Source organism: Rhododendron vialii, chromosome 7a (assembly GCF_030253575.1).
Source record: "Rhododendron vialii isolate Sample 1 chromosome 7a, ASM3025357v1".
Lineage (NCBI taxonomy): Eukaryota > Viridiplantae > Streptophyta > Magnoliopsida > Ericales > Ericaceae > Rhododendron > Rhododendron vialii.
The window spans coordinates 29,817,134-29,842,851 of record NC_080563.1 but is presented as its reverse complement, the minus strand read 5'-3'; the positions used below and the strand labels follow the sequence as shown (position 1 = coordinate 29,842,851).

Here is a 25,718-nt window from a genome sequence, read left to right as displayed (position 1 = left end):
TATTCAATATTGATCTCATTAAAAAATAAGTATGTAGAATTAAAGATATGAATTTTAAAATTTATTAAAAATAAAAAAGAGGGAGGAGAGAGAGAGAATATGTAGTCAATGACAACCAAATAAATGAAGGGAGAGAGAGGGTGCCGAAAGGATAAGAGAGACAAGAGAAAGAGAGAGGAGAGAAGAAATGAGAAAAGAACATCAGTAGCGCATGGGCGCACACATTATATGCACGTCTTTTAAGGGCATTTTTGGAAGGAAATAATGAACAGGACCCAATGGGCTATGCGATTTTTTTGAAATTAGTTGCTAGGACTATTGGGTCATTGTTCACCTATATAGGACCGGCTCAGAAATAGTCCAATCGAAATCCTCGCGAAATCCCCACCTACACCAACTCACCCCGAATCGAATCGAACCAAAATCAACTATAGGTGGTATTGGTCTCAGAAATATATACCCGAACCGAATCGGCCTTCCAAAATTTCACCCCAAGCCGACACCCCTAGCTCCGTTTTTTTCTAAATGAATAGGGGGATATTTTCGGGTTGTATGTAGCAAATTCTTGGGTTTGCTCGGTTTATAGGTGGATGATTTTTTTGAGTTGTACGTAGCAAATTTCTAACTAAACCAGAGACAGAAGCACATCCATAAGAGTGTTCGAATGGAGAAAGGGAAAGGAGTGGCGATGGGTCGAAAATGGGCCGTCGATTTCACAGACAACTCAACGGCTTCTTCCTCTCGCGACATCCCTGATCCACCTGGTTTCTCTCGCACTTCCGCCGATCAGGTCTCTCTCTCTCTCTCTCTCTCTGTGTATGTTTCTGTGCATATATGTATGTGTGTATGTAAGCATGTTTGCGTTCTGGTTAAATTCGATTAGGTGATATTGCTCATCCGGTGTATTTGACTTGTCGTAGGACGATTCAACAGTTAGTCGCCAAAAGAAGGACGCTGAAGCTAATTGGAAATCTCAGGTAATTCCAGTCTTCCTGAACAGCCGCGGTTTAGGGTTTCATCGTGTATTTCCATTATGAATAGACTATAGTTATTCCCTTTTTTTTTTTTAGGTAAGTAGTTAGTTAGTACTTTTTGCTCTGAGGAAAGTATGAAAAAGGAGGAAAATAATTGAATCTTGTCCTATGGAATGTACAGTCATAACTCATAATTCTGTCATTGCGGCGTATGGTAAGATCTGATATTCCTTCCTGATGTTGCGTCTAGCATATTGATTTCCAATCTGTTACTGGCTTCGAGGTGGGGCAACACACGGAGTTGATTAGGGTCAAGGATTTTTTACTATGTTGATACTGCTTAGTTTATACGTAATCCTCTTCCTTAATTCATTGGCATTCTATTGAACTTTGGTGTTGTGTAAGGTATCCATACATGTAATAAAGCTCTTTATAGCTTGCTAAATTATACTGAGGCCGCTGGAATTTCGTATCGCATATTGACGCTTCCCAAATAAGATGTAGCTCCTCCACTTATTTTTTTTTTCATGTGCTTAAATATGTGTAGCTTTTTTCCCTCCGTAAGCTACAGGTTATTTGCTAATTAGAAGAAACCGAGATGCATAAGGATTCCTAGGACAAGAAGACCATCACGTGGTGGAAATTAAGAAAAATTTGTGGGGATTGTCACATTTCGAATTGCTAGAAGTAAAAACTGTAAAATAGTAGGAGAATCTTCACAAGAGAAATCCTTGAATCCTGAAAGGAAAGTTGTCCTTGTTATACTATTTCTTGTAGAAGTTGATCTGATGAGCTAGCTGTTGGAAGTAACGATGCATTCATGCTTGTTTGCTGTGCATTACTTCTATGTTTAGGTTATGGGAGACTTCACTCCACACCCTACCTTAGGCAATGTGTTCACTTTACATCACCTGATGTTTGTATGCTGGGGACATACACTCTATCCATTGGCACTTGGACTTTGTTTCGGTTTTGGACAGAACTCAACCCTAAAAGCTAGCTCTTAAGGGTGCTTTCATGCTGATATCACATGACTTTCGTGCCCATCAGATTTTGTTTTGCTTCAGACCCCCTGCCCCCCGGCAGTGTGCTCGCTGGACAGCGCCTTCCACATGTTGGCTAGGTATGCTCTAACATATCTGGAAGTGGTCATTTGCTCTGAAAGCTTCAGCTTTTAGGGTTTAGGGTATCAAACTACTTGACAGTCCCACATCGCTTTAATCTTGTTGACACTTTCGTAAAAGCTGTAGTGTTTCAGCAACATACCAATAATTTGCACAAAATGAACAACTTGAAAGTTCTCTAGTCTTGTATGAAATAAGAATCCTCCATGATAAACTTTTAAACAATTGCACGTACAAAGCCAAAATTACCCAGTCAATGTCCACCAACCTTAACAATTTGTACCATAGGTCCGTAAGGCCATTGATATAGGGCAATGCGAACATAGATGAATCCTAGATTCAAAAAAAAAAAAAAAAAAATACATCGATGAATCCTAGATGCAAAAAAGAAGAAGAAATACATCATTTGTGGGATATGGTGTTCTTCGCTTGCTCAAATGGAAATAAAACAAGATTCACTAGTCCTACCTTACTATAATCAATAATAAGGTTGTATTCACAATTACGTTTAAGCCAGTCTTTTTGACTTTAAAGCAACAAATAAGTTAAACTGCAGGGTTTCTCAAATATCCTACTAATTGCCTGAGCTTTTTAGCTTTCTTTTGTTCTACTTTCATCTAAAAAATGCAAACAATGAAATTTCTACTGGGCAACGCAGATTTAGATGAATCCTATATGCAATAAAACCTAGGAAGCAGGGGCGTGAATGCTCAATACGTGTACGACAATATGGTATATGTAGAAAACTAGCAAACAGATAGGACACGCTGGGGACACGTTATAATTATTGTAGTTTTACATTTTAGAGATCTAAGCCTGATTTTAATAAATATAACTTATTTATTTCTTTAATATTTACAGTAAGTGGGCAATGGTAAGGCTAGTGTTGCATGAAGAATGGATGTGAATTGGTAACATGTATGAATCTATGATACATGAAGGAGACATGCCAATTTTGTAAAGCTTGCTAAGGTAGTGTTGAGTTTTGTGATACCCGATTAGTATTGGTTCTACTGGACTAGGCCCTAGGGTCCATGACTTCGGTGATACAACTCAATGGTGGGTTCGCAAGGGGTTTTGGGGGACTAGCCTTGTGCTCGAAGGTGGGGTTCAAGGGCTTTGTTCCCGTCCCAAATTGTTGTAAGAGTACTAATGGTATTTTGGTTTTTGGTTGTGTGGATAACTCTAGCAGTGCATAATGAATTTAACCCCGGCTGCCTCGTACTATGGTTTTTGTCTACCTCCTGGCATAAGAACACAGTGAAATCTCGTGGGAGCCATGGACATAGCATTTCTTGCCGAACCACCTAAGTCCTTGTGTTGTCCTTTCGTGTTGTGATTGCTTGATTCTTCTTCATAGACTTCATGGTATTGTGTGTGTATGTTTGGTTGGATCTCTAACAAGTAGTACTATCTCATTCTGTCCTTGTTGCTTCTTCAGTAGCCTGTAGTTCAACAACATTCTCTAATTCTCTTTTAGTTCTTTGTTTTTATACGAAGAACTACTATTTACTCAAAGGTGTCTGGAGTCATCGTAAGAATCTAAGAGAGAATATTTCCCATGGGAAAACGTAGGAATTGGTGAATCATAAGTATTGCCTTCAGTCAGGTTATCCGGGATAATGTAGAGAGCATCCTGCTACGAAGCACAAACATTCATTTGATGGTGCCGTGTCCTTGTAGGAATACTTGAAGAAGTTACGATCCAATGTTGTAGTTGCATGATTGAAGTCTCATGGGAAAGTCAAGTGGTATATAACAAATCGCGAGTATCTACTGTATAACTTGAGGTTAACCTTTTAAGTCACGTGGTTAGGCTAAGAGTTAGCAGGTCAACTGGCACGGGTTGTTATAGTTCGTTTCAGAGTAGTCTACATGGTGGGGGCCACCTCTAAGATCTGGTACAAGCATGATGACGTGCTGTACAGAGAGCTAAGTGACACATCGTGACTACTAGGGGAAGGTTGATGGGCCAATGCAATGGGGATGATAAAAGGAAAATTGATTTGATAGACTCCCTCCGTCCCGATTTGTTTGTCCATTTTTTGGACTGGAGTTATTATAAGGGAGAGGAACTTTCCCATGGGAAAAACATTGAACAGAGAATTCCTACTATTACTTTCGTTAGGTGAAGAATGCTGTTAGCAGCCAGAAAGGCAATCTGCCATGTTGATGATAATCTAAGTGACGGGGTCTCTCAAAGTTTTCTTGTTTCTTTTCTATTTATCATTGTATTAGGTGTAGGTTAGTGGAGAGCAATCCAATTGAAGTGCACTGATATGGTTTAATTGAGGCCTGAGGGACAACATTTTTGTCTAATTGCACTCATTCCACAGGCTTGTTTCCCATGGAATTGTTTTCTTCTAACAATTACTTTTTGGTTCCATAATCCGGATTTACAACTGAGTCCTGGCAGATGTTCCTTTGAATTATTAACTTAATATTTGTTTCTATTTGAGCAGAAAGCTTGGGAAGTGGCGCAAGCCCCTTTCAAGAATTTGCTCATGATGGGTTTCATGATGTGGATGGCTGGAAGTACAGTGCATTTGTTCAGCATTGGTATCACATTTTCAGCTCTTTGGCAACCTTTAAGTGCTCTTCAAGGAGTAGGGAAAGGTAAGCTACGAGATTATCTATCTATAACTTCCTAGTTCTTCCATTTCGTTATGTGTTTGACAACACAGGTCTATTACTGTCAATGGGGTTGGGATGGGGGGTGGTTCATGTGGGTATATTAGAGAACTTAAGGCTGCCTGTTGAGGCCCTGGTTCCCCATGACTGAAAACCTCAATTTGTTTTCTTCTTGATATTAGTATGGACTTGTTGTCGGTACCAACCATGTGAAGGAAGAGAAAAAAACATGAAAGTGTATGCGGAAAAATTTAAGGTGCTGATCCAGTGGGCAAGTTGCTGCATTATTGCTGAGGCAGGGTACAAGAGGGTTATGCTTAATGGATGATAGTAGAATGGCAGGTGGTGCTTGCAAGGAAGAAGTGGAAACAAACTTTTGGTCCCACGTTTTTTTTTGTTTTTTTGGTTGGGGATTGAGGAGTGTACAGTGTACTTGCCCACAATAATGAAGTGAGTGTATTCCAAAAGAGTGCATTCTAGAAGTTTTTCATGGTTTATCTCCAGAAAGTTGATGAAACTGTATGGTTTTTCAGTAGTGAATAGCTCGTTCTCCCATATGTAGCTGGTCTGCATAAAACAATGTGATTTCCATGCATTCTATATGTCTACTACACTCCTGTCTTCGTTTTGCGCCTAAAAGTTATACCCTGGTCTGTATTAGTTGCCAGTTAGCAGAAATTACGAGGTTAAGGATGCTGACTTGCCTGTGTTTAGACATAACTAATCTATGTGCTATTGATGTAGAAGGGTAAGATATAATTGAGGATTATGCTTGGTAGTGAAAGATTGTGTTCAGATATGGGAAATCTGTAATTTGGTTTTTGAGTTCTAGTTCAATTAGGATGTTTAGATTTGTTAGGATTATTTTTTCATTTCCTTATTGGATTAGAGTGGTTTGGTTTGGTTTGCCTTTATATGTATAGCCATACGTAGTAAAGTGTTTTGGTCTGTATGTATTGAATTATAGGGATATTGATTAGAACTGTTCCTGTTCTCCTTCCTTTTCCTAAGTAAATTGATGCATAGACAGATTTCCCCTATCCAAACACAATGTTTTGTCGCCAAGCATAATCCGAGTTTTATCTCTCATTTGCATCAGCTATCCTTCACCTTGCGACAGTTGTCCTTGTTTTCTAAACAATGTCTGTTGACCATGAGTTTTTTCCCTGCAGTTTTTGCACCTTACAAGGACAGTAAAGTAGACCTTCTTGCGCCCAAGCTACTGTTCATCGCCCTTAATTTGGGGGGCTTAGCACTTGGTGTATGGAAGGTAAGATGCATTTTCTATTGTTAGCATAGGAGAGAATTTTTTAAAATCATCTTATGGTGTTTGTCACTTAATCAAACTCGGTTTGTAATTGACAGCTTAATACGTTGGGTCTTCTTCCAACCCATGCGTCAGACTGGGTTTCATCCTTACCTCCTGCTCAGGTTCAATCCTTGAACCCACTGGCGTGCACTATGTCCTAATTTTAGAAAAAGAATATGAATGCTTTTGGTGTATTTTCTACTCATCTTAATTAGTGGATTTAAAAAGATTTGACATGACTAGTGATTGAAGGATGTTTGCAATCTCCTTTATGTCCCCCTTTTTGTTGAATTCTACAGAAGATTGCAAATACAATTACTTCACGGGACCTTTAGAGCATCCGTAGTGCAATAACCAAAAGTGGATAGTCCAAAGCTGTCACATCATCTTTTGGTTATTCATTTAATGGGTTACTAAGGTTAGCAATGTAAAGGTTCACAATGGCATAATCAGAATTGAATAACAAAAACTTGCCACATCACCTTTTCAAACTATAAAAATCTAAAAATTTTGAACATAAAATTGTTTTCAAACTAATAAAAATAGGTTAATAGAAATGAAAATAGTTTTTTGGATTTTTTTTAAAAAAAAAAGTTTTCAGAAAAAATTTTAAAATCAAAACAATTTTTGAAAAAAAAAAAAGTTTTTGATAAAAGAACAGTGGAAAAAAAAACAGTTTTTGCAAAAAAAGAAACTGTTTTTTAAAAAAGAACAGTTTTTTGAAAAAATAAATAAAAACAGTTTCTTGGGAAAAAAAACCAGTTTTTGCAAAAAAATAAAAAACTATTTTTTAAAATATTTTTTTTAGAAACGTTGTTGAGAGAGAGAGAGAGAGAGAGAGAGAGAGAGAGTTGAAGAGAAAGAAGGTTTTTGTGTAATGATGAGTGTACTTGATTGAAAAAATGTGGGGATCATTATTTGGTTATTGGCAAAAGGTTGCTAGTTTTGAATATTCAAAGGCCAAATTTGGTGAGTTGCTAAGAGGTTGCTAAGTTTGATTATTCCAATGTGAGTTCTTTTTTGAGCAAATATTGCTAACCTTAGCAACCTTTTGGTTTTGATTATTCCACTCTGGATGCTCTAATGGTGTCACAGCTTTAATTTTGCGACAAAATTAGTATTTTGTGCCAGGTCAATCTGGTATCTCTTGCTTTTCTTCATTCTATTTCTTTTTTCGCCCAACAAATTTGTATGATGAGTGATTTGTTTCCATAACCCAAACTTCTTTGAAATCTAGTTCCATCTTTTGTCAAAACAGTTGCAGCATAGTCAAAAGATTGTCTTATATTTTCTATAAGAAAGTGCATGAAGCAAACTTTTGAAGGTGGATTTGTGTTCTATAATGATTCAAAGTTGAAGTGCTCATTTCTTGGTCTTCTAAAAAATGTTGTCGGCATAAAGAAAATACTATATATATTTTCCCCTTTGTTCAAGTTGGTCGAATTGTTATTCTGCATTTTTTAAGTTTCCATGGAAATTCAGGGCACTAGTACTCAGTATACACCATAAACCAAGTTCTACCGACCTCAATTGTGCACATTATGAATCGGTTATGCGCGGGAAAGTAGTAATAAATTGTTTGAGAAATTAGTTTCTGGTGACCCAAAAATTAGAAATCCTGTTACATAGAGTTGAGCGAGAAGAAGCTGTAATTCAGAAACAGATTTCATGGTTTCTTACCAATGGTGTTCGTATTTTGAGGTGAGAATATTTTTCCAATTTACAGGAATTATTATAATTTAAAAGTAGAAGGGAACTTGTGAATTAATGGTCCGCCTGGGGAGGTTCTGTTTTTAGTTGAATGCGGTACTTTCATATGCTATTTCCTTCTTGAGATGTACTCTGAATCTCTGATACCTGAGATAATGAGATTCATGCAATTAGAAGGATTGCAGCTATGGGCTTGTTATACTTCCCTAAGCAATTTACTGTCTTCTCATTATCATTTCTAAATTCTTAATTTGATTAACCGGTGGTTGAGTTTGTATCTACAAGACTTTAGTGTAACTATGCTAGGACTAAGCATGAGCTTCCTTTCCTTGCCTGGTAGTTGATCAAGCTACCTTCGAAACCTGGAATTAATACCCGGCCCGAATCGGATAGAAAATTCCTTACGGGATAACATCTGATAGGTGGATTCCGCTGCTCCAGTTCCTATTAGTGCATAAGCATCACCCGCATCAGTAGAGGTAGCTAAGGCATACACAGCCTCCAGCCCAGTCGTTTATGTTGGTTCATATCTCGGTCCTAACTAGAGCCTATAGCAGCATACCAAAGAGCACCGGTACCTTGTGTTGAAGCATCCTTTACAGTCCCTGGTTTCTACCCAACATAAGGAGTTAAAGGCCCTTATGAGTTCATATCCCATGCCAGTTTACCCAGTAGCTTATACGGTTTCACCCCAATACGTTAACTTGCTTTAGTCCAAACAATTACTTATATTATAAGTCTTTCTAACTCAATTTATTGGGAGAAACATCTGTCCCTAGTAGCAGAGGTTGTGACTCCTCTTACACATTTTAATGATAGCACCAACTTGATGTGGCTGCCCTAGCCCTCCAATGTAAATTGATTCTGTAATGGCCATTCTCTAGGTGTTTGGCATGGTGCATCTTGGCTCTCTGCTATTAAACTCAAATCAACTCCTTGCGTGAGTTATTCCAAATTTCCGAGTGATTCGGTGAAGTTCATTGATTCAGATCCTGTTCTAAACAGACCTTATTTATTTTCACCTTCTTGATTCTTAGTGCCTAAGTTGGAAGAGTTCTTGACACTAATTCCAAGGCATGAGTTGTTTCCTCTATATAATTTCATCTTTGTAGATCTATTTGTCTAAGTTGCATGTAGACATACCATAAGTTACTCCACATGGTTGGGTATAACTTTGGAGTCTTATGGTCCTGGCATGAATTCTACTATTCCCGGGGAGTAGTCATGACCTATGTTACTATCTAGAGAAGTGCTAAATACTGATGTTTACTTCTCTAAGTAATCTCTCTCTCTCTCTCTCTCTCTCTCACTGTCTTTGTATCTGTCTCTGTCATGGTCCCAAGTGGTTTGGGACTTGTATGAGTCTGTTCACGTGGTTGGGTTGAAACCCAGCCGCCCACTCCACATTGGGTTGTATCTGAAGATCTTGAATGTATCCACACGCACAACCCCCGCGTGCGACAACACAAATTTATGTATATACTTGCACCAACACAAACTTATGTATCTGAAGATCTTGAATGTAAATATGTGTGGATCAGAAACTTGTGTATTTCCAGGTGATGTATGAGACACATATTACTACATATATTTAAAGTTGCTGCTTTATAGTGTTCCTTTTGCATTCAAGAGCTTCTTCCATGTTCTTTCACTGGTCCAAATATTTGATGGCTTCCTTTACTTTTTTTCAGGAAGTTGAGTATTCAGGTGGGGGTGTGCCTTTGCGTTAAAGGATTTCTCAGCTCAACCGTCAGAGGAGGTAATGGAACGTCAAAATAATTGAATTATTTAACCAGAACGAAAGCTTCACTAGGTGGTTGGAGCTGACGACTCCAACGTGCGCATGACACGGCATGGTTTGATCATTATGAGTTCAGAAACAGTAGACCTGTGATAATATTTACATGTAATAGCTTGTAGCAGCTTCCAATTGCCTGTGGTTTATTGTTTATTTTATGTGTTTATACTTCTTAATCAACAATTCTTGGAGACAAGGTAATTCTGTTGTTTAAACCAACTTGAACTATGCGGGATTGTGTGTGAAAAACGTTTTGTTACTGGACAGGAAGTTTGGAAACACCAAGGATGGAAACATTATGTACTCCCTCCGTTCCTTTTTAAGTGTCCTGCTTTGTAACTCCAACTTATTAAAAAGACATCATCATTATACCTTTCACATCAACTTTTTCCTCCACTTTCTCTACTTACCCATTATCATTACTCTTTTACCCACTAACTTTTCAAAATGAAATCTACTTTTAGAGACAAAATAGACAATGCATCAATTTTTACCCATTAACTTTACAAAATGGACACTTATTAAGGAACAGCTCAAAATGGAATACTGGACAATAAATAAGGGACGGAGGGAGTACTATCTTGGGGTTCTTGTGGAGAAAAAATACTTATGAAAAAAAATCATACTCCGTATGTAGAATTATCACATTTTAAACCAGTCGAGGTCAATTGTGAACATACATAATTTTGATAAACTTTTGTGTTTTGTAATGAATGTCATTGTGGCATTGTAAGAAAACTAGGTTATGGAGTAGTTGATTAGGTGCCTCCTTTTCTTTGTCTCTCACTACAGGATTCATTGCGGTCTTCCTTCACTATTAAATCCTCTGACCTAGTTCCACAATGATGCGGATAAAAAAAAAAAGGTTCCACAATGACACCTTTAAACTGGTCCTGGGAAACCTGGACCAAGCTCCCATCCAGGGTTGTTACCCTCCATTAGATTTAAGTTCCAGCAACACTTGCACAGCGGAAAACCCGTCTGAATGATTATGGAGCACCGATACACACGTGACATATATAGGTACAACAATGATGCGCTGGCAAGTAAATTTCGGGAAAAAAAAAAAAATAGAGGACATGATACGCAGTGAACGCCGTTAGTTTTGTACGTATGTAATATTCATGAAATATAGAGATTTTAGTAAGACTTATTTATCGATAAAAGTTTAATTTTATCATAAGATAACTCTGCATTTTTACTAATACAGTGTTCCACATTTCGGGTTTCATCACTAAAGCGCGTCACAAAAACATTTCACATTTTCTACAAATATTCTCGTTGAAATAAGAGAATGAAAGAGAGACAATAGGAAGGAAGGAGAGAGAGAGAGAGAGAGAGAGAGAGAGAGAGAGAGAGAGAGAGTTGAACTACCATAGTAAATATTCACTGCACTTAAAACGCATTGCGGTTCTTATAATTTTAACCTAGTTCATTTTTTTTGAGTTGAACTACCATAGTAAATATTCACTGCACTTAAAACGCATTGCGGTTCTTATAATTTTAACCTAGTTCATTTTTTTTTATAATTTTATCCCAAAGTTGTGGTTCTTATTATCTTATCCCAATAAAAATACATTCATAATTTTGTCCCAAAGTGTCCAAAAAGTGTTTTGAACAAGTTGTTGGGGATATGAGGCAGGGGAGGCCCAAGCACTAGGCTATTAAGATTAGTACGTAGCGCCTATGACATCCAATTTTGAGAGACCACAGTTTCATATATATATATATATGTGTGTGTGTGTGTGTGTGTGTGTGTGTTTGAGTTTTCAAAAATCTTTTTAATTGATTGAAAAGCCTTGATCGAATCATTTTTCATGGTTTTTGCGACTTGCGGAAGAGCATAAGTTTAAGGTTTCTCTTCGTTGCTGTCTCCTGGGTACTACTTGATATGCTGCCCGTATGAAACTTTTTATTGGCCTTACTTATTCTTGCCCTATATATATATACACACACACTACTATGTATAACACCCACCATACTAGTTGAATTGTCTTTCAAATGATTTATGAACATTTGCATGAGTTTGTTCATGCATGTGCACAGTACTGTTCTTAATTGCGTTCTTTCTTCTATTATTTAATTAAAGTTTAAACCTTATCTTTTTTTTCCTGCTCACTGGACAGAATTTAATTAGTAAGTATTGGGTTCCCTTCCTATTCCTAATAAGAAGTTTAAAATATATTCGATCAGTTTCGTAAAGGCTTTATGTGCATATAAGATCGATATACTCCGGCCAGTAGTTTTCTCATGTGATATAAGCTGCTATATATGTTTATTAGGGCTTCAACTTGTCATACGAGTTTGAGATGATAAGCATTTTTCTGTCAAGTGCATGCATGAGTAAAGGGTACTGGACAAATTAAGGAGTAAACTAGCTAGCTAGGGCTAGGTGGTAATTTATGCCATTCAACAAGTACATGTGCTTCGAGTTTTTGCCAGTAGATCGACAACAAGCCAAACCCCCATGTCCTTAGTTCCGGGGGAAGAAAAAAGTGTTGGGAGGCAAGCGATCGAATTATTATTGAAATGAATTTGTGATTGTCGGTTGAAAAGGTGGCCAAATGTTAATCTGAAAGGACTACCCCGAATAGCTGCAGTTGTGTTTCAATTAAAGGAAAAAAAAAAACAAGTAAAATGCAGTCTGCGTTACGTGCTCTGGGGTTTTACTTCTCTAAAAGTTAAATTATACTTGAACCTTAGCTTGCTTTACCAAAATAATAATCAAGAGAAAAATGTTTAACATACTATAATTTGGGAGGGCGAACTTACACATTCTTTAATATTTTAACCAAGTTCTATAATATAACAGAGTCCGTTGAACCCTCCCTGCGCGTCCGTTCAACTATTTCGGCTAGCCAAATGCTCCTCTCTTTCCTTTACTTATTGGTTAAATCCATACGCTTGAGATGATATACTTAACCCCTCCATTTCACCGGAGATATTTACCACAGGTAAGGATCAGTTGAGGTTTCTAGAACTAGGCCGCGGAAAGGTTGTGAAACCCTAGGGGAGGGAGGAGAAGGAAGGCGGCAGCTACTGTTTTTTTCCCCTAGAGAGAGATGCTGAAGACTTAAGAGAGTTTTTTTTTTATATAATCTTTTAATAGGTTGAATGGTGCAATTTTGTTCATCCAACTTGAAACCTAGACGAACACCTGAAACCATAAAACGTAGTTAAGGACTATGTAATTCAAAAGCTAAGGTTTTTTCTTTTTTTTCTATTCAAAAGCCAAGTTATAGAGGCCCAAGATTGGCACTCAATACTTTACGTTCACGTCCCACTCTTGTGTTTCTTGTACACTATATGCACCATCGCATCTCCAATATGTATTTATTTTACCTGTCTAATCTGACAATAACAAACAAAGCCTGTGGGAGAAAGAAAGAAAGGAATCTATTGGCGTTATCACAACAGCAGTGCTACAGTCACCGACCGGGGTCGGTGACCGGCCACCGACCGCGTGTGGGGTCCACTCCGGGCCCCGCACGAATGATCCGAGCCGCTCAATAATTTAAAAAAAAAAAACCGAGTGGGCCACATGAAAAATAAGCTCAATCCGATGTGTGTACGTGCTCGTTCCAAACTTTTATTTTTGAACGGCTCAGATCATCTGATTTTGGAACGACTCGGATCGAGTACGTACACAGATCGGATTGAGCTTATTTCTCAATTGGCCCACTCAGTTTTTTTTTTAAAATTATTGAGCGGCTCAGATCATTCGTGCGGGGCCCGGAGTGGACCCCACACAGGGTCGGTGGCCGGTCACCGACCCTCCCGGTCGGTGACTGTAGTGTTGTGTGATCACAATCCACAAGAGACACACTTATGGATTATGGGTAATTAATCAATTCGGGAGTCAACTGGAGTAGTATTTATGGGTTATGCTAATCAATTCGGCTTTGAACGGCAATGAAAGAAGATTTGTTCACAAACTAGTGGTAACATTTTTTAGACTTCGCATTTCAATATCATATCCGTATTTCGTTAAGAAAAATTCTATCATTACGATTTATTTATTTTTAATTTGGTAATGGATGCATTTTATAACCAACTAACCAACCAAAATCAACATGGATAACCCTCTACACAAGTGAACTGTACAAAGCAAAACTACTACAGACTAAAAAAAGGATCAATTCCTCTAAGTAATAGTACTTCCCAAATCCTTGGAGAGAGATCTCAAAGATGGCAAGATCTTTGGTTCTCTGTTAAATTTGAGAGATGTCGCCAAGCGCAGATGCAAAAATGCCATCAGGACTCTTAGGCTGGGTTTCAGAACCCAAATAAGTTCTTAGTTTTTGTTTAATAATAAGGGTTGTTTCACAAAAATAAGAAGGTACTACCTTTCTCAGAATTTATATAGGTACTAATGGGCGTCGGGGAGGGAAATCGTACCGACGGCCGCGCCGGGCCGTCTTCAGCCACCGGACGGCTGATCCGAGCCGTTCAAAAATTCTATAAAAAAAACCAAGGGGGCCTACGCGAGAATCAACGGCATCCGAGGTGTGTAGGGTGTGTAGAGACCCGTAAATTCATTTTATAATTTTATTGTTTTATAAATGGAAAAGTGATGGATTAATGAGAATATTGTAGTTGGGGGTCAAAGTGTAAGGAGTTGAAAGTTATGGGTGCTAGTGTAATTTGTGCATGTGTGTGCCGTGTATATGCCTGGGAAATTTTTTTCCCTTTTCACTTTTTTTTTCATCTCTCTCCCAGCTCTCTCTCGGCTCTCTCCCTCTCTCTTGCCCTCTCACCAAATTTCACTCCAATAACCCAAAATCCACTCAACACAACCTTCAAACATTCATCCTCTACGCGTATTGTGGTCCGTATTTCGCCGGTTGGAGCTCGGTGGAGTCGTATAGCTCTCGGTTTCGATTTTCGGAAGCTAGGGCTTGAAATTCTTGTGGGTTTCGTTCTTCGGCCTCGAGGTAGGGATTCTACCTCTCAATATATGTAATAGAAGTGCTCTCCTTGCTTGAAATCGTGTCTATTGTTGTTGTTGTTGTTGTTGTTGTTGTTGTGGTTGGATTTCTTGAAATCTGCAGAAAATCTGCTCGAACACCCATTTGTATCGATACTGCTCTTCTCAGTATCGATACAGGAATCTCTGGAACGACTTAGGTTACTGTCGTATCGATACTGATTAAATCAGTATCGATACAATCGGTCTCTGGAAGTTTTTAAGGCCTGTTGTATAGATACTGAAATTCATAGTATCTATACTTCAATGCCTTAAGGCTAAGTTTTGTTTCTTGTTCCGACTCCATTGTCTTGACCCCCGATCGCTTCTAACTTGTTCCAAACGTCACCATATCACTCCATAACACTATCGATCATATTCGTTGAGTTCGTTGAGTATCTTTGCAACCCTCGCCCCTTGTTTGGTATAATTGGACGTTGATTTCCATATGGACTTTGATTAAATTGAAATGACACGTTATGTGAGTAAGAGATTTTTGGACACTTATCGACACAACGAGAACATTTGGGGCCCATCGACGGGTGGGTGCCTGGCAGGGGATATCAGGGTCCCATAATTAGCCTGGCAGGAGCTTATGCTCATAATGATCACTCAAGGCCTAACCTTCTCGGTGGGCGCTTGGCAGGGGATATCGGGGTCCCATAATTAGCCCGGCAGGAGCTTCGGCTCATGACACTTAACGTGAAGCGATATTGGATACATGGAGAGTGAAACGGTTAAAGATTGAGATGTATACCAAATTTCATACTGAGTTTGTCGGATTGTTAAGCCTTGGTTATTGCCTATTGTGTGGTCTGTATCTCGTTCTTCCTTGTGATCATCCTTGCATTTCTCTTGCATATAATGTTAGCGTAGAATTTCCTACTGGGCTAGTGTAGCTCAAGCCTATTATCATTTTAAGGTACTAACACAGGACAATAGCGTGCATGCTTGGAATGCTTGGATGTGATCATTATTTTGAAAGCTATCGATTGAGGAGTTACTTAGGCATCTTTGTAAATCTCTTTGAAGATGTATTTGTAACTTTATAGTAAATCTTTTGACTATGGAATATTGTAACCTTTAACTCTTGAATATTCAGTACTTGCGTTAATTTAGGCCTCGGAGCCAAAGATGTAATATTTTGGGAACGCTACTTCATTTTGGTTATCGTACAAATTATGGCGAGATTTTATTTATGGAAATCATTTATATTTATGTTAAAAATCGAGGGTGTGACAGGGTGCTTGATCCGAGCACCCCTTTTTCGTGTATATGAGATGCCGGAGATGGCCCGGCATGGCCGTCGGTATGATTTTCCTCTCCGGCGCCCATTACTCATAGCACAACTCCTTATTTTTAAAGAGAGCAGTGCTATGTGCACTGCAGCTTATACACAGCAGCTGTGCACAGATGCCATTTTCTCCCGGCTCGGGTCGCACAAAGATAATCGGAGCCGCTCATTTTGTTCTAAATATGTCGTTTAAGGTCTCTGTAAAAAATGAGCTTCGTTCGATATCGTTAGAGGCGTTAACAAAACACCCAAAGTCACTACAGAATTTAGGCATTTAGAACAAAATGAGCGGCTCCGATTATCTTTGTGCGACCCGAGCCGAGAGAAAATGGCATCTGTGCACAGCTGCTGTGTATAAGCTGCAGTGCACATAGCTTTTCTGTTTTAAAGAAGGCAATTTCAAACTAAAAAATCACGTGCTTACGCAAATAATTTTCTTATTAATTTGGATCTTGTTTGATAGATTTCATTGAGATCTTTAATACGGTGCAAAAAAAATTGAATTTTTTTTTCATTTACATTATTTTTGAGTTTGAAAATGTGAAATAAATTTTTTATTTGGGTTTTGTGGAATGATCATTCTAATTTTTTTTATAAAATTCAAAATAAGTATTTATTTTTTAAAAAGATTTTCGGAATGGGGCCTTAAGACTACCACCAAAAACTTTGGAATTTCTCCCAAGCCATATATAATATACCCCGCAGCAAATGACATCTTGAATAGAACAACTCTGAAAAAGTTGACCGAACACTCTCATTGACAAATAAATGAATCAAAACAATAGTTATTCATCTCAATTGTGCTCCAATTGAGAATCATAGGATATATATTCCACTAAAAATTAATTCAATAGAAAGTTTATTTGGAGTAACTCTTTTTAATCTCAAAAGGTTGGCCAAGTAATCTTAACTTAGGACTTAAGTTTCAGTTTTAATTCTTTTTGCTAATAATTTTTGGGCTCACCTTGCTCTCAGGTATATTTGCATATGAAATGGTTGTGAGAGAAATTGTAGAGACTAATCGAAGTTGCATGTAAGAGCATCCATAATGTAATAATCAAAACTAAAAGGTTGCTAAAGTTAGCAATATTTGCTTAAAAAAGTGCTCACATTGTAATAACCAAACTTAACAACCTCTTAGCAACTCATCAAATTTTGAACTTTGAATAACTAAACTTAACAACTTTTATCAATAACCAAAATTCAATAACCAAACCCAATAACCAAATTCAAAACTAAAAAATTAAAAAAAACCTCACATTAGAATCGTCTCATCAAAACGAATAATTTGGTGTGGTCGGGTTCGTGATTGGAACTCGTTTGCAATTGGACATAGATGCATTGCGTATTGTGAGGTTTTTTTTATAGGGATACAAAAATAACCAATGTGGAGATCAAGTTTATTAGGTTTGATTATGTTTTGATTATCGATTTTGATTATTCCCATTGCGGATGCTCTAAGTTAACACTTCAACCCTATATTAAAAAAAAAAAAAAAAGCAAAAGAAATTTATAGTATACACTGTTTATGTTTTGTACTGTTTCTCAAAGGTTGATTAATCATCCAGCCAGTCAGATCAAGATTGACGGTCCAGATCTCTTATTGAGAAAAGAAGTCTTCTGTCCCACACCACACAGGAACAGTGAGTCGGTCTCGTCTTGCTAAGCAAACTCGCCTCGTTCTTCCCTTCTCCAAGAAGCCTTCGTTTCCTTCTCTCCTCAAATCCAGAAAAAAACCTTTCAAAATTTATCTAAAAATTTCTGTTTATACGTCAAATCCTTCAAAACCAATCTGAAACCACTCCGATTATAATATACGGAGTATATATCTTCACTAACTTCATTTGTTTGTGATTACTGGTTTTTTTTTTGGGTTCGTATTGCTACTGCTATTACTGATATTGCTTTATTCTTTCTAACCAATATAAATCGGTTAGATTTGCAACAAACCCAGAAAAAAAAAGGCATCTTTCAATCCCTATCACCATGTCCTCAAGAAACCCCTCCTACACAAACCCAAAACCCTGCAAGCACCTCTCAGATTACAAGCGCAAGCACGGCCTCAACGGCTACAACCTGATCCAAAACCACATCAAGACCAGCCCCCACGGTAAAACAACGATCGACACGTGCGAATCCAAGGCACCCACGTGCAGTTTCTGTTCTGGGTACCAGGGTAGACTCTACATATGCCTGATCTGCTCCTCAGTGTCGTGTTTTTTGTCACCTGATTCGAACCCATGTGCCCTTTTCCACGCCCGATCTCATGTGGGTCATGAGATTTCTGTAGATATAGAAAGGGCCGAGCTTTATTGCTTCGTGTGCTGTGATCAGGTCTATGATCCTGATTTTGATAAAGCCGTGATGTGTAAACACGTCATGGGATTGGGGAGAAATGAGAATGGGGTGGTGGGTTATGGGTTGAGGTCGAGCAAGAGGAAGAGGTTGGGTTTTGTTGGGGGGATAGTAGATTTGGATTCGAAGAGCGCGAAACGGTTGGTTTCGATGAGGGATCGGGGGTCGAAATCGTGCTTTCCCTTGGGTTTGAGGGGATTGAACAATCTGGGGAACACTTGTTTTATGAATTCCGTGTTGCAAGCCTTGCTTCACGCACCCCCGTTGAGGAACTACTTCCTCAGTGATAACCACAACCACGAAACTTGCCGGAGAAGGTCTCCGGACCAGCTCTGTTTGCCTTGTGACATTGATGTGATCTTCTCTGCTGTGTTTTCGGGCGAACGGACCCCTTACAGTCCAGCTCAGTTTCTTTACAGGTTTGCCATTTTTGTCGAATTGGTCTTTTTTATCCAAGCATATGTTGGTTGATAGTGATTATTGACTTTGGTTCAGATGTGTTTGAACTAAGTAAAATGCAAGTGTATGCTGTTTCATTTGCTTGGTTTTCTTCAAAGATACGTACTTGTGGAGATTCTTTTGAAAGTAGATATGATCTTGAATTGCTGCGTAAGGCTCCACTATCGTGCCATAGAATGCAAAATGTTTCGGATTCATTTTTTGATGGGTTGGATTATGGGGATTAGTAGTCCGGTAACTATTGGCCCGTTTTGTATTATTGAAGCATATCTTGGTTCTAGTGGTCCTGGACTTTGGTTATTTATGTCATCTATGTGAATGCCTGTGTGCTATTTATTTCCAATGCTTCTGTTCAAAGATACAAATTTCTGGAAGTCACTTGTGGAATTGAAAACAGGGTTACATTGTAGACCCTCCTTAGGCTGTGGGGTCATGGATCAGTGAAGGGCTTTAAAGTGGGAAAGAAAATATACAGGAAATAGAAGGGTAGACATCGAAGTGAAGAAGATTTGTGCTTTTGTTTCCTCATCATCTTCCTTGCCTTGGCAATGGATCTGCGAATCTATTATCAAACTTAGCTTTAAACAATCCAAAATGGAATTCGAAAGAATCGAAACCCCAAGACCTAAAAGTAGCAAAGAATTTCATGGTACAAAATGTCATGCACTGGATAGACCTTGGACAGGTTTCGGATTATTTTGTTCTATTGTAGTCAGTAGGACTGTGTACTTGTATTCAATAGAAAGTTCAAAAGAATCTGTTGAATGATTGAACTGTTTTTGAGTTTGATAATTTAATTTGCTTTCCAAGTCCTTTCTTTTTCCGCCCTTAACAGATGTCATGGAATCATTGAACCGTAATCCGGAAAATTGAACTGATCAAGACTTCTGTCTCTATTTGCAGTTGGTGGCAGCATTCAGAGAACCTTGCTTGTTATGAGCAGCAGGATGCTCATGAATTCTTCATTGCAATGCTGGACAGGATCCATGAGAAAGAAGGAAAAGCATGGAACACTATCAGAGGTAACTAGATACTGGGTTTTGGTTTTATCTTGTTACAAGTTATGCAGCATCAGCAAGGGTGTTAAATAAAGTGATAATTCATGGTTTTCCCTCCCACGTGCTGGCCAATTGCACAGTGACAAGTTTCGGATTCTAGATTTGTTTTTCCGAGGATCACTTTGGATTTTTTGGGAATAAGTATTTAGCATTTCATGGCTATATAGGTAAATTCAAGGGAAAGTAGAGGAAAAGTAACATTTTATAATTTATGATATTGGGGAATCTCATGTTGGTGTCTACTAATTTTGGTTACTGATGCAAACAGCATTTTATTTTCTGCAGAAAATGGAGATTGTCAATGCATTGCTCATAGAGTATTTTCTGGGCTGTTGAGATCAGATGTCACTTGTATGTCGTGCGGATTTACCTCCACAACTTATGATCCTTGTGTGGATATTTCCCTTGACTTGAATTCAAATACTCCTTCTACTCTTGTGGGCTGTTTGGATCTCTTTACAAGACCAGAAAAGTTGGGTTCAGACCTGAAATTCTTTTGCCAAGATTGTCAAGAAAGGCGAGATTCCTTGAAGCAAATGTCAATAAGAAGGCTTCCGTCGGTATTGTGTTTGCATATAAAACGATTCGAACACTCTTCAATCAGAAAAATGTCAAGAAAAATCGATCGACATTTGCAGTTTCCTTTCTCCTTAGACATGAGCCCGTACTTATCGTCTTCAATTGTGAGGAAAAGGTTTGGAAACAGAATCTTTTCTTTTGAAGGCGATGAAACTGACATTTCTACGGATTTTGAGGTTTTCGCAGTGGTTACTCATTCAGGCATGCTGGAATCTGGGCATTACGTGACATATCTGCGTTTGAAAAACCAATGGTACAAGTGTGATGATGCATGGATTAATGAAGTTGATGAGGAGGTCGTGAGAGCATCACAGAGCTATTTGATATACTATGTGCAGAAAGTGCTTTCCCACAGAGTTAGTGAGGACCTAAGTTGTCTGCTAGTCTCCCCACGCGGCGACACATTTGTTCCAATTGCCGGATGTTGCTGAACCGAATTTCAAGATCTTGAACTGGTAGAATTGGCAAAATGCGAGTTTGGCTCTCTCTATGGAATTTGTGACCAGATATCAGGAGCCATTTCTGCATTAAGCCAAGAAGGACCTCAAAGTACTGGTTTGTGAAGGTTGACTTTACATCTGATATCAGGTCTCAGTCACATATGTTCCAACTGATCGAACTGGTGAATTTGTAGGTAAGAGGAACATTGGCTATGGACCGTGACATCTGAGATCCCTGAAATATATCGATGGCATACACTTCTTGTACATTGCAGGTCTTTTTATTTAAATGACCGGATGATTCATTTGAGGATCTCATCAATTACAACAGGCACAGGTTGTAGTTGTACAGTGTGAAGAGGCACATAGAGATCCACAAATCACTAAGGCAGCAAAGTGATGCCTTCGGTCACAAAGAGAGGGTGGCAGAGCAAAGGGGCAATTGACGAGGACGAGCTTGGATTTTGACATGACCATCCAGCTATATTGGGGTTCATATGTACGGCAACAATGATTGTGATTCCTAGGATGGTTGACTTGGATATACGAGTTTCATTCATTTTTAATTTACTATGTGGCTTTGCTGTACGGTTGTATCTGAATCAATCGACAGGCATCAAATTTGGAATTTTTGGAACTCTCGTAAACTTTTGGTGGACTGGTCATGCCAAGGATCCTTCTCGGTCCAACTCTTCAGCACCGCTCCTTGCCTTTGCTTGTGCAATAACTATATATTCTTCTGCATTAACTCCATCTCGTATGACCAACGACGTCGCTCTTGGTGCCGTTGTGGTTTGTGAAGCTCTCTGTGCTTCCTGGCCTCCCGTGTCTGTGGTTGAGTGTGACGGTTTGGGAGATCTTTTATGCACTAAATTGGTTTTATTCAAAATCCTGTTCAAGGCAAGTAAGTGTTTTTGGGAATCAACCCCACGATCCAGCAGTTACGCTTGCTTGCTTCTTATCGCTTATTTAATTGCTAGCAGTTTTTTATTTTTTTTGGCAAAAGCGTAGGAAATTCTATTAATGGAGAAAAGTACAACTGTGCTATCGCCGTAAGATAGAGGGTGCCGGTAACGGGCGAAGACCAAAATACAAAATACAAAGGCCTGAGGAACAGAGCAAGCTAAACACAAATCTATGCTATCGCTAGCAACAGAAGACCTTAGGAACAAAGCAGCGTGTGTGTGACAAAAACTAGAAATTCAACATAAACAAAAAACCTACAACAAATGCATCTGACTTTTTTTTTGGTTGATGGGCAAATGCATCTGACTAAGAATCACAGCCGTAAAGAAGGCTCTCGCCATTGAAGCCCAGAAACGCAGTCGAGGACAGCGTGAAATCCGCCAAACAACTTGCATCCAAAAAACTTTGAACACCCAACTCTAGCGTGAAAGGTAAACCTCTGCCAAACAACCTGCATCCAAAAAACTTCGAACACCCAACTCTAGAATGCGGCCACTCATGGGAAATTTCTGATTAGATTTGACGGGGAAGGGGAGTCGGATCCAGCTGGAAGGGGGAAGAAAAAGGAGACTGATTGGACGGGAAGGGGAAATCAGAAAGGGGGAGCCGATTGGAGCAATTGATCCAGCCGATCAGACTGGGAAAGGGGAGAACGGGGAGGGAGCCGATTGGCTGGGTGAAAGAGAAAGAACGGCCCTGCTGCTCGACGGGGAGGTGGGAAATGGAGGGGGAAGTCGAGCAAGCAAGGAAATATGGGTGCAAGGTCTTGGAGGAGTTTTTAGAGGCACAATTTGAGAATTGTCCGGGAGGAGTTTTTGTATTCTCATTTTGCATTATGAGTTTCCTTTAGGGGTAAGACCTAATTACCTCTTTCTTTTTATCATTATCTATTTTGACTACAATAAATAACCAAGGACGATATGGTAAAAAGTCAATTCATAATCTATTTTGACTATTATCCTTTAAAATATTACTTTGTTGCAAAATCTAGTTTGACCACAATTCAAAAATCTACAATTCACAATTCAAAATGCTAAACGCAAATTAGGCTCTCAAACGGGTCCAGGGCTACAATAATACAAAGGGAAGTTAAGGCTAAAATACACCCCCCTATTTTTTTTTCCGAGAAGAATAAGAAATTTCATTAACTTTAGTAAAGAGATATAACAAGCTAAAAAAAGAGAGAGAATATACCCTCATTTGGGTGTGCACAACATGCACCCCTTTAAATCACTTTGAAATTGCAAAATTTTGTATTGTAATTCACAATGATTTCTATTATCTTCTTTTTTTTTTTTAAAAAGAAACATGTTTTCTATAAAATTCATAACATTTGTGTAAAGTTTCATAACATTTGCATAGAAATTCATAATATTCAACATCAAGATGCAAATTCATAAAATAGAAATGTTCTGAATTGGTATACAAAAATTATGAATTAAATGCTAATGTTGTGGATTTTTTTTTATGAAAAATGTAAAATGTTTTGAATGTTAGGCACTTCAAGGGGTGCATACCTATAGACATTGTAACATTTTCCAAATACAAACATCAACTTTAAATTAGGCGCCATTGTTATCCTTATAAGAACGTTATAGGAAGGAATGCTAGTGGCGGTATGCATAAACTGACCCGGGCACCTTGAGATACCTACATAATAAGGGAGAATGGTTTTTGAATTTTATCTCTCTATAAATTCTAACCATTGATTTGCTCCATAAATCCTACGGCTCTCTCTCTCTCTCTCTCTCTCAAACAATATTAATTACACAATTGGCACTAATTAGATCTCACGTTGCGTCGTGCCTTCAGGCACGGGCAAACCTTAGTATATAGAAGTATAAAGAAAGACATTATAGGATAAGAGCGCTAGATTCAAATTTTGTTGACCTTCTCAACATATCATGAAAGCCGAATTTTGAGAGAGAGAGAGAGAGAGAGAGAGAGAGAGAGAGAGAGAGAGAAATTTGTGGATTTTACATGGGGTTATACCGAATACAAAAGGAACCAAATTGGGAACCCTCCAATAATTTGAGAGAGAGAGAGAGAGAGAGAGAGAGAGAGAGAGAGAGAGAGAGAGAGAGAGAAATTTGTGGATTTTACATGGGGTTATACCGAATACAAAAGGAACCAAATTGGGAACCCTCCAATAATTTTGATAAAGATAAACAACATGTAAAGAGAGGGGAAAAAATGGAGAACCGTGATTTTTTTAGTTGAACAAATACTTTCAAGAACCTAATTGCCTATGAGGAAACATTACGCTACACACGTCTACTTGGTGGTGTATGATGTACCTCTAAATTATCTTCAATTCATAATAGTTTACGAAAAAAATTTGATGTACATCAATCATGAATTCTTAACTTTAAATTTCATAATAGTAGCACGTAAGTTCAAAATATCAAGGGAGGCTTAATTATTCGTCCTAAAAGCCCTCCAGACTTATGGTTTCGTCCTCCCATTCTAATCTATTTATGATTTCGTCTTCCTACTGTTATTTATACCGTGAATGCCCTTTTATTGTTGGTATATATATATATATATATATAGCGTGGAAATAGGGGACGAAATCATAATCTCTTTCGTCCTCGCGAGAAACCCGTTGCCTCTGGCTACCAGTTCTGCATAATTCTCGTGTGCACATCCCGAGATTGTCGTTGTTGATACTAATCGTCCATATCCATCTTAAATGGAATCCATCAATTTGATTTTGGAGCTCAAAATTTTCCAAAAACCGTAGTCTGTATAAACCCAAACCAGTTGAAGAACCCAATCTCGTCCGTCATCCGTTTTTTTGAATACCGGCGGCACACAACGGCGAATGCATTCCCCCGTCCTTTCCGAATGAGGTTTTTTTGCAGAAAAGTTCGCGACACCCAAAATCAATCGTACGTGTTTGAAGCCACCAGCGGAGAAGAAAGTGACGAAACCGACATGGCCAGATTTTGTAAGTCTATCCCTTAAACCCCCTTATCTTCTTCCGTTTTTTTGTTTGGATTTGCCAGTTGGACCTAGGTTATGCGTATAAAACTGATTTGTTTATGCCCATTGTGCTAAATTTGTTGCTGTGTGTCGCAATAAGGCATGAAATCAGTGGGGTAATCGGCTGGATGTCATGATTGAGTGCGATTGAACCCAATATTCATCAAATCATGATTTTGTGTTCCTATTTTAGTTTTTTGCTGAGTGTTCTAATTAAGATTCATGCTGATATTCATGAATTCATGATTTCGTCATGAAGTAGATATGTCATGTTTTCCTAAAAATATCGATTCCTTTATTGTGCGTGTTACATTCCATGATTTCAATGTTATATTGTTTATGTCGTGTCTTTTTAAACTTGGTTCGATCTAGACTAGGAACGGTAATGTAACGTTGTAATTGTCATGGTAACTTAACCATTTAATGATGTAACAGTTTGAGTATGTTATTTTTTTGTAATGGTAATTTACTCATATTTGGTGAAACAATATACATGAAAAATATGACTTTTGGTTCCTTGATAGCAAATTTGTTCACCTACGTCCTCGCACACGTCATTCTTGTAATGGGTTTGAATTCTTAAATGAAAAATTATTGGTGAAGTTTTGGGTACCAGTAATTTGTCAGAGAAGCTAGGGTTGATGATAAAGTATGAGTTTTTATTGTACTAGAGACCAGGTTCGGTGGATTTGGTTTGGGATCTATGTTGGATATATTGTGTCCTGTTTGGCCTTCTTGGACAATAAAGAAAAGATGCAAACATGTGGTCATCTTATCATGTTATATTCATAAAAATATCGATTCTGAATGCTATATGGTCATGTTTTTTTTTTTACTCGGTTCGAATCCAGATTAGGAGCGGTAAAGTAGCGTTGTAATCGTCATGGTAATGTAACCATGTAACGCCATGGTAGTTTAACCACTTAACCATGTAGCAGTTTGATTATGTTATGTTATTTCTGATTTTGATGGTAATTTAACCATTTTTTTGAAAACAAAATCAATGGGAAATATGATTTTTTGTTGTATGGTTGACCAACTTGATCAATGAAGAAGTAATGCAAATATGT

General features: G+C 38.3%; 2 protein-coding genes and 1 long non-coding RNA gene across 3 annotated transcripts; 2 read left to right on the top strand and 1 right to left on the bottom strand.

The window, feature by feature from the left end:
- Window positions 1–518: 518 nt before the first annotated feature.
- LOC131332198 (uncharacterized) lies at window positions 519–9,774 on the top strand. The gene is made up of 6 exons (XM_058366277.1): window positions 519–790; window positions 921–977; window positions 4,561–4,714; window positions 5,902–5,999; window positions 6,095–6,160; window positions 9,440–9,774. The coding sequence occupies exons 1-6, from the start codon at window positions 665–667 to the stop codon at window positions 9,476–9,478; spliced, it is 540 nt and encodes a 179-aa protein (XP_058222260.1). The 5' UTR covers window positions 519–664; the 3' UTR covers window positions 9,479–9,774.
- Window positions 9,700–10,344, bottom strand: LOC131332201 (uncharacterized). Its single transcript, XR_009201615.1, has 2 exons — window positions 10,124–10,344; window positions 9,700–9,853 (listed from the first exon to the last, which is right to left on the bottom strand). It is a non-coding gene; the product is annotated as an uncharacterized LOC131332201 (long non-coding RNA).
- Window positions 10,345–17,418: 7,074 nt separating this feature from the next.
- Window positions 17,419–21,450, top strand: LOC131332197 (ubiquitin C-terminal hydrolase 22). The gene is made up of 3 exons (XM_058366276.1): window positions 17,419–18,580; window positions 19,524–19,642; window positions 19,964–21,450. The coding sequence occupies exons 1-3, from the start codon at window positions 17,793–17,795 to the stop codon at window positions 20,686–20,688; spliced, it is 1,632 nt and encodes a 543-aa protein (XP_058222259.1). The 5' UTR covers window positions 17,419–17,792; the 3' UTR covers window positions 20,689–21,450.
- Window positions 21,451–25,718: the final 4,268 nt, after the last annotated feature.

What these genes read in the sequence shown, in the direction of transcription:
- LOC131332198 (XM_058366277.1), top strand. Translation starts at nt 665, where the DNA reads ATGGAGAAAGGGAAAGGAGTGGCGATGGGTCGAAAATGGGCCGTCGAT. An exon ending in AAGCTAATTGGAAATCTCAG is followed by an intron (nt 978 to 4,560) that starts GTAATTCCAGTC and finishes CTATTTGAGCAG; the next exon opens with AAAGCTTGGGAAGTGGCGCA. An exon ending in TCTTCAAGGAGTAGGGAAAG is followed by an intron (nt 4,715 to 5,901) that starts GTAAGCTACGAG and finishes TTTTCCCTGCAG; the next exon opens with TTTTTGCACCTTACAAGGAC.
- LOC131332197 (XM_058366276.1), top strand. Translation starts at nt 17,793, where the DNA reads ATGTCCTCAAGAAACCCCTCCTACACAAACCCAAAACCCTGCAAGCAC. An exon ending in CCAGCTCAGTTTCTTTACAG is followed by an intron (nt 18,581 to 19,523) that starts GTTTGCCATTTT and finishes CTCTATTTGCAG; the next exon opens with TTGGTGGCAGCATTCAGAGA. An exon ending in AGCATGGAACACTATCAGAG is followed by an intron (nt 19,643 to 19,963) that starts GTAACTAGATAC and finishes TATTTTCTGCAG; the next exon opens with AAAATGGAGATTGTCAATGC.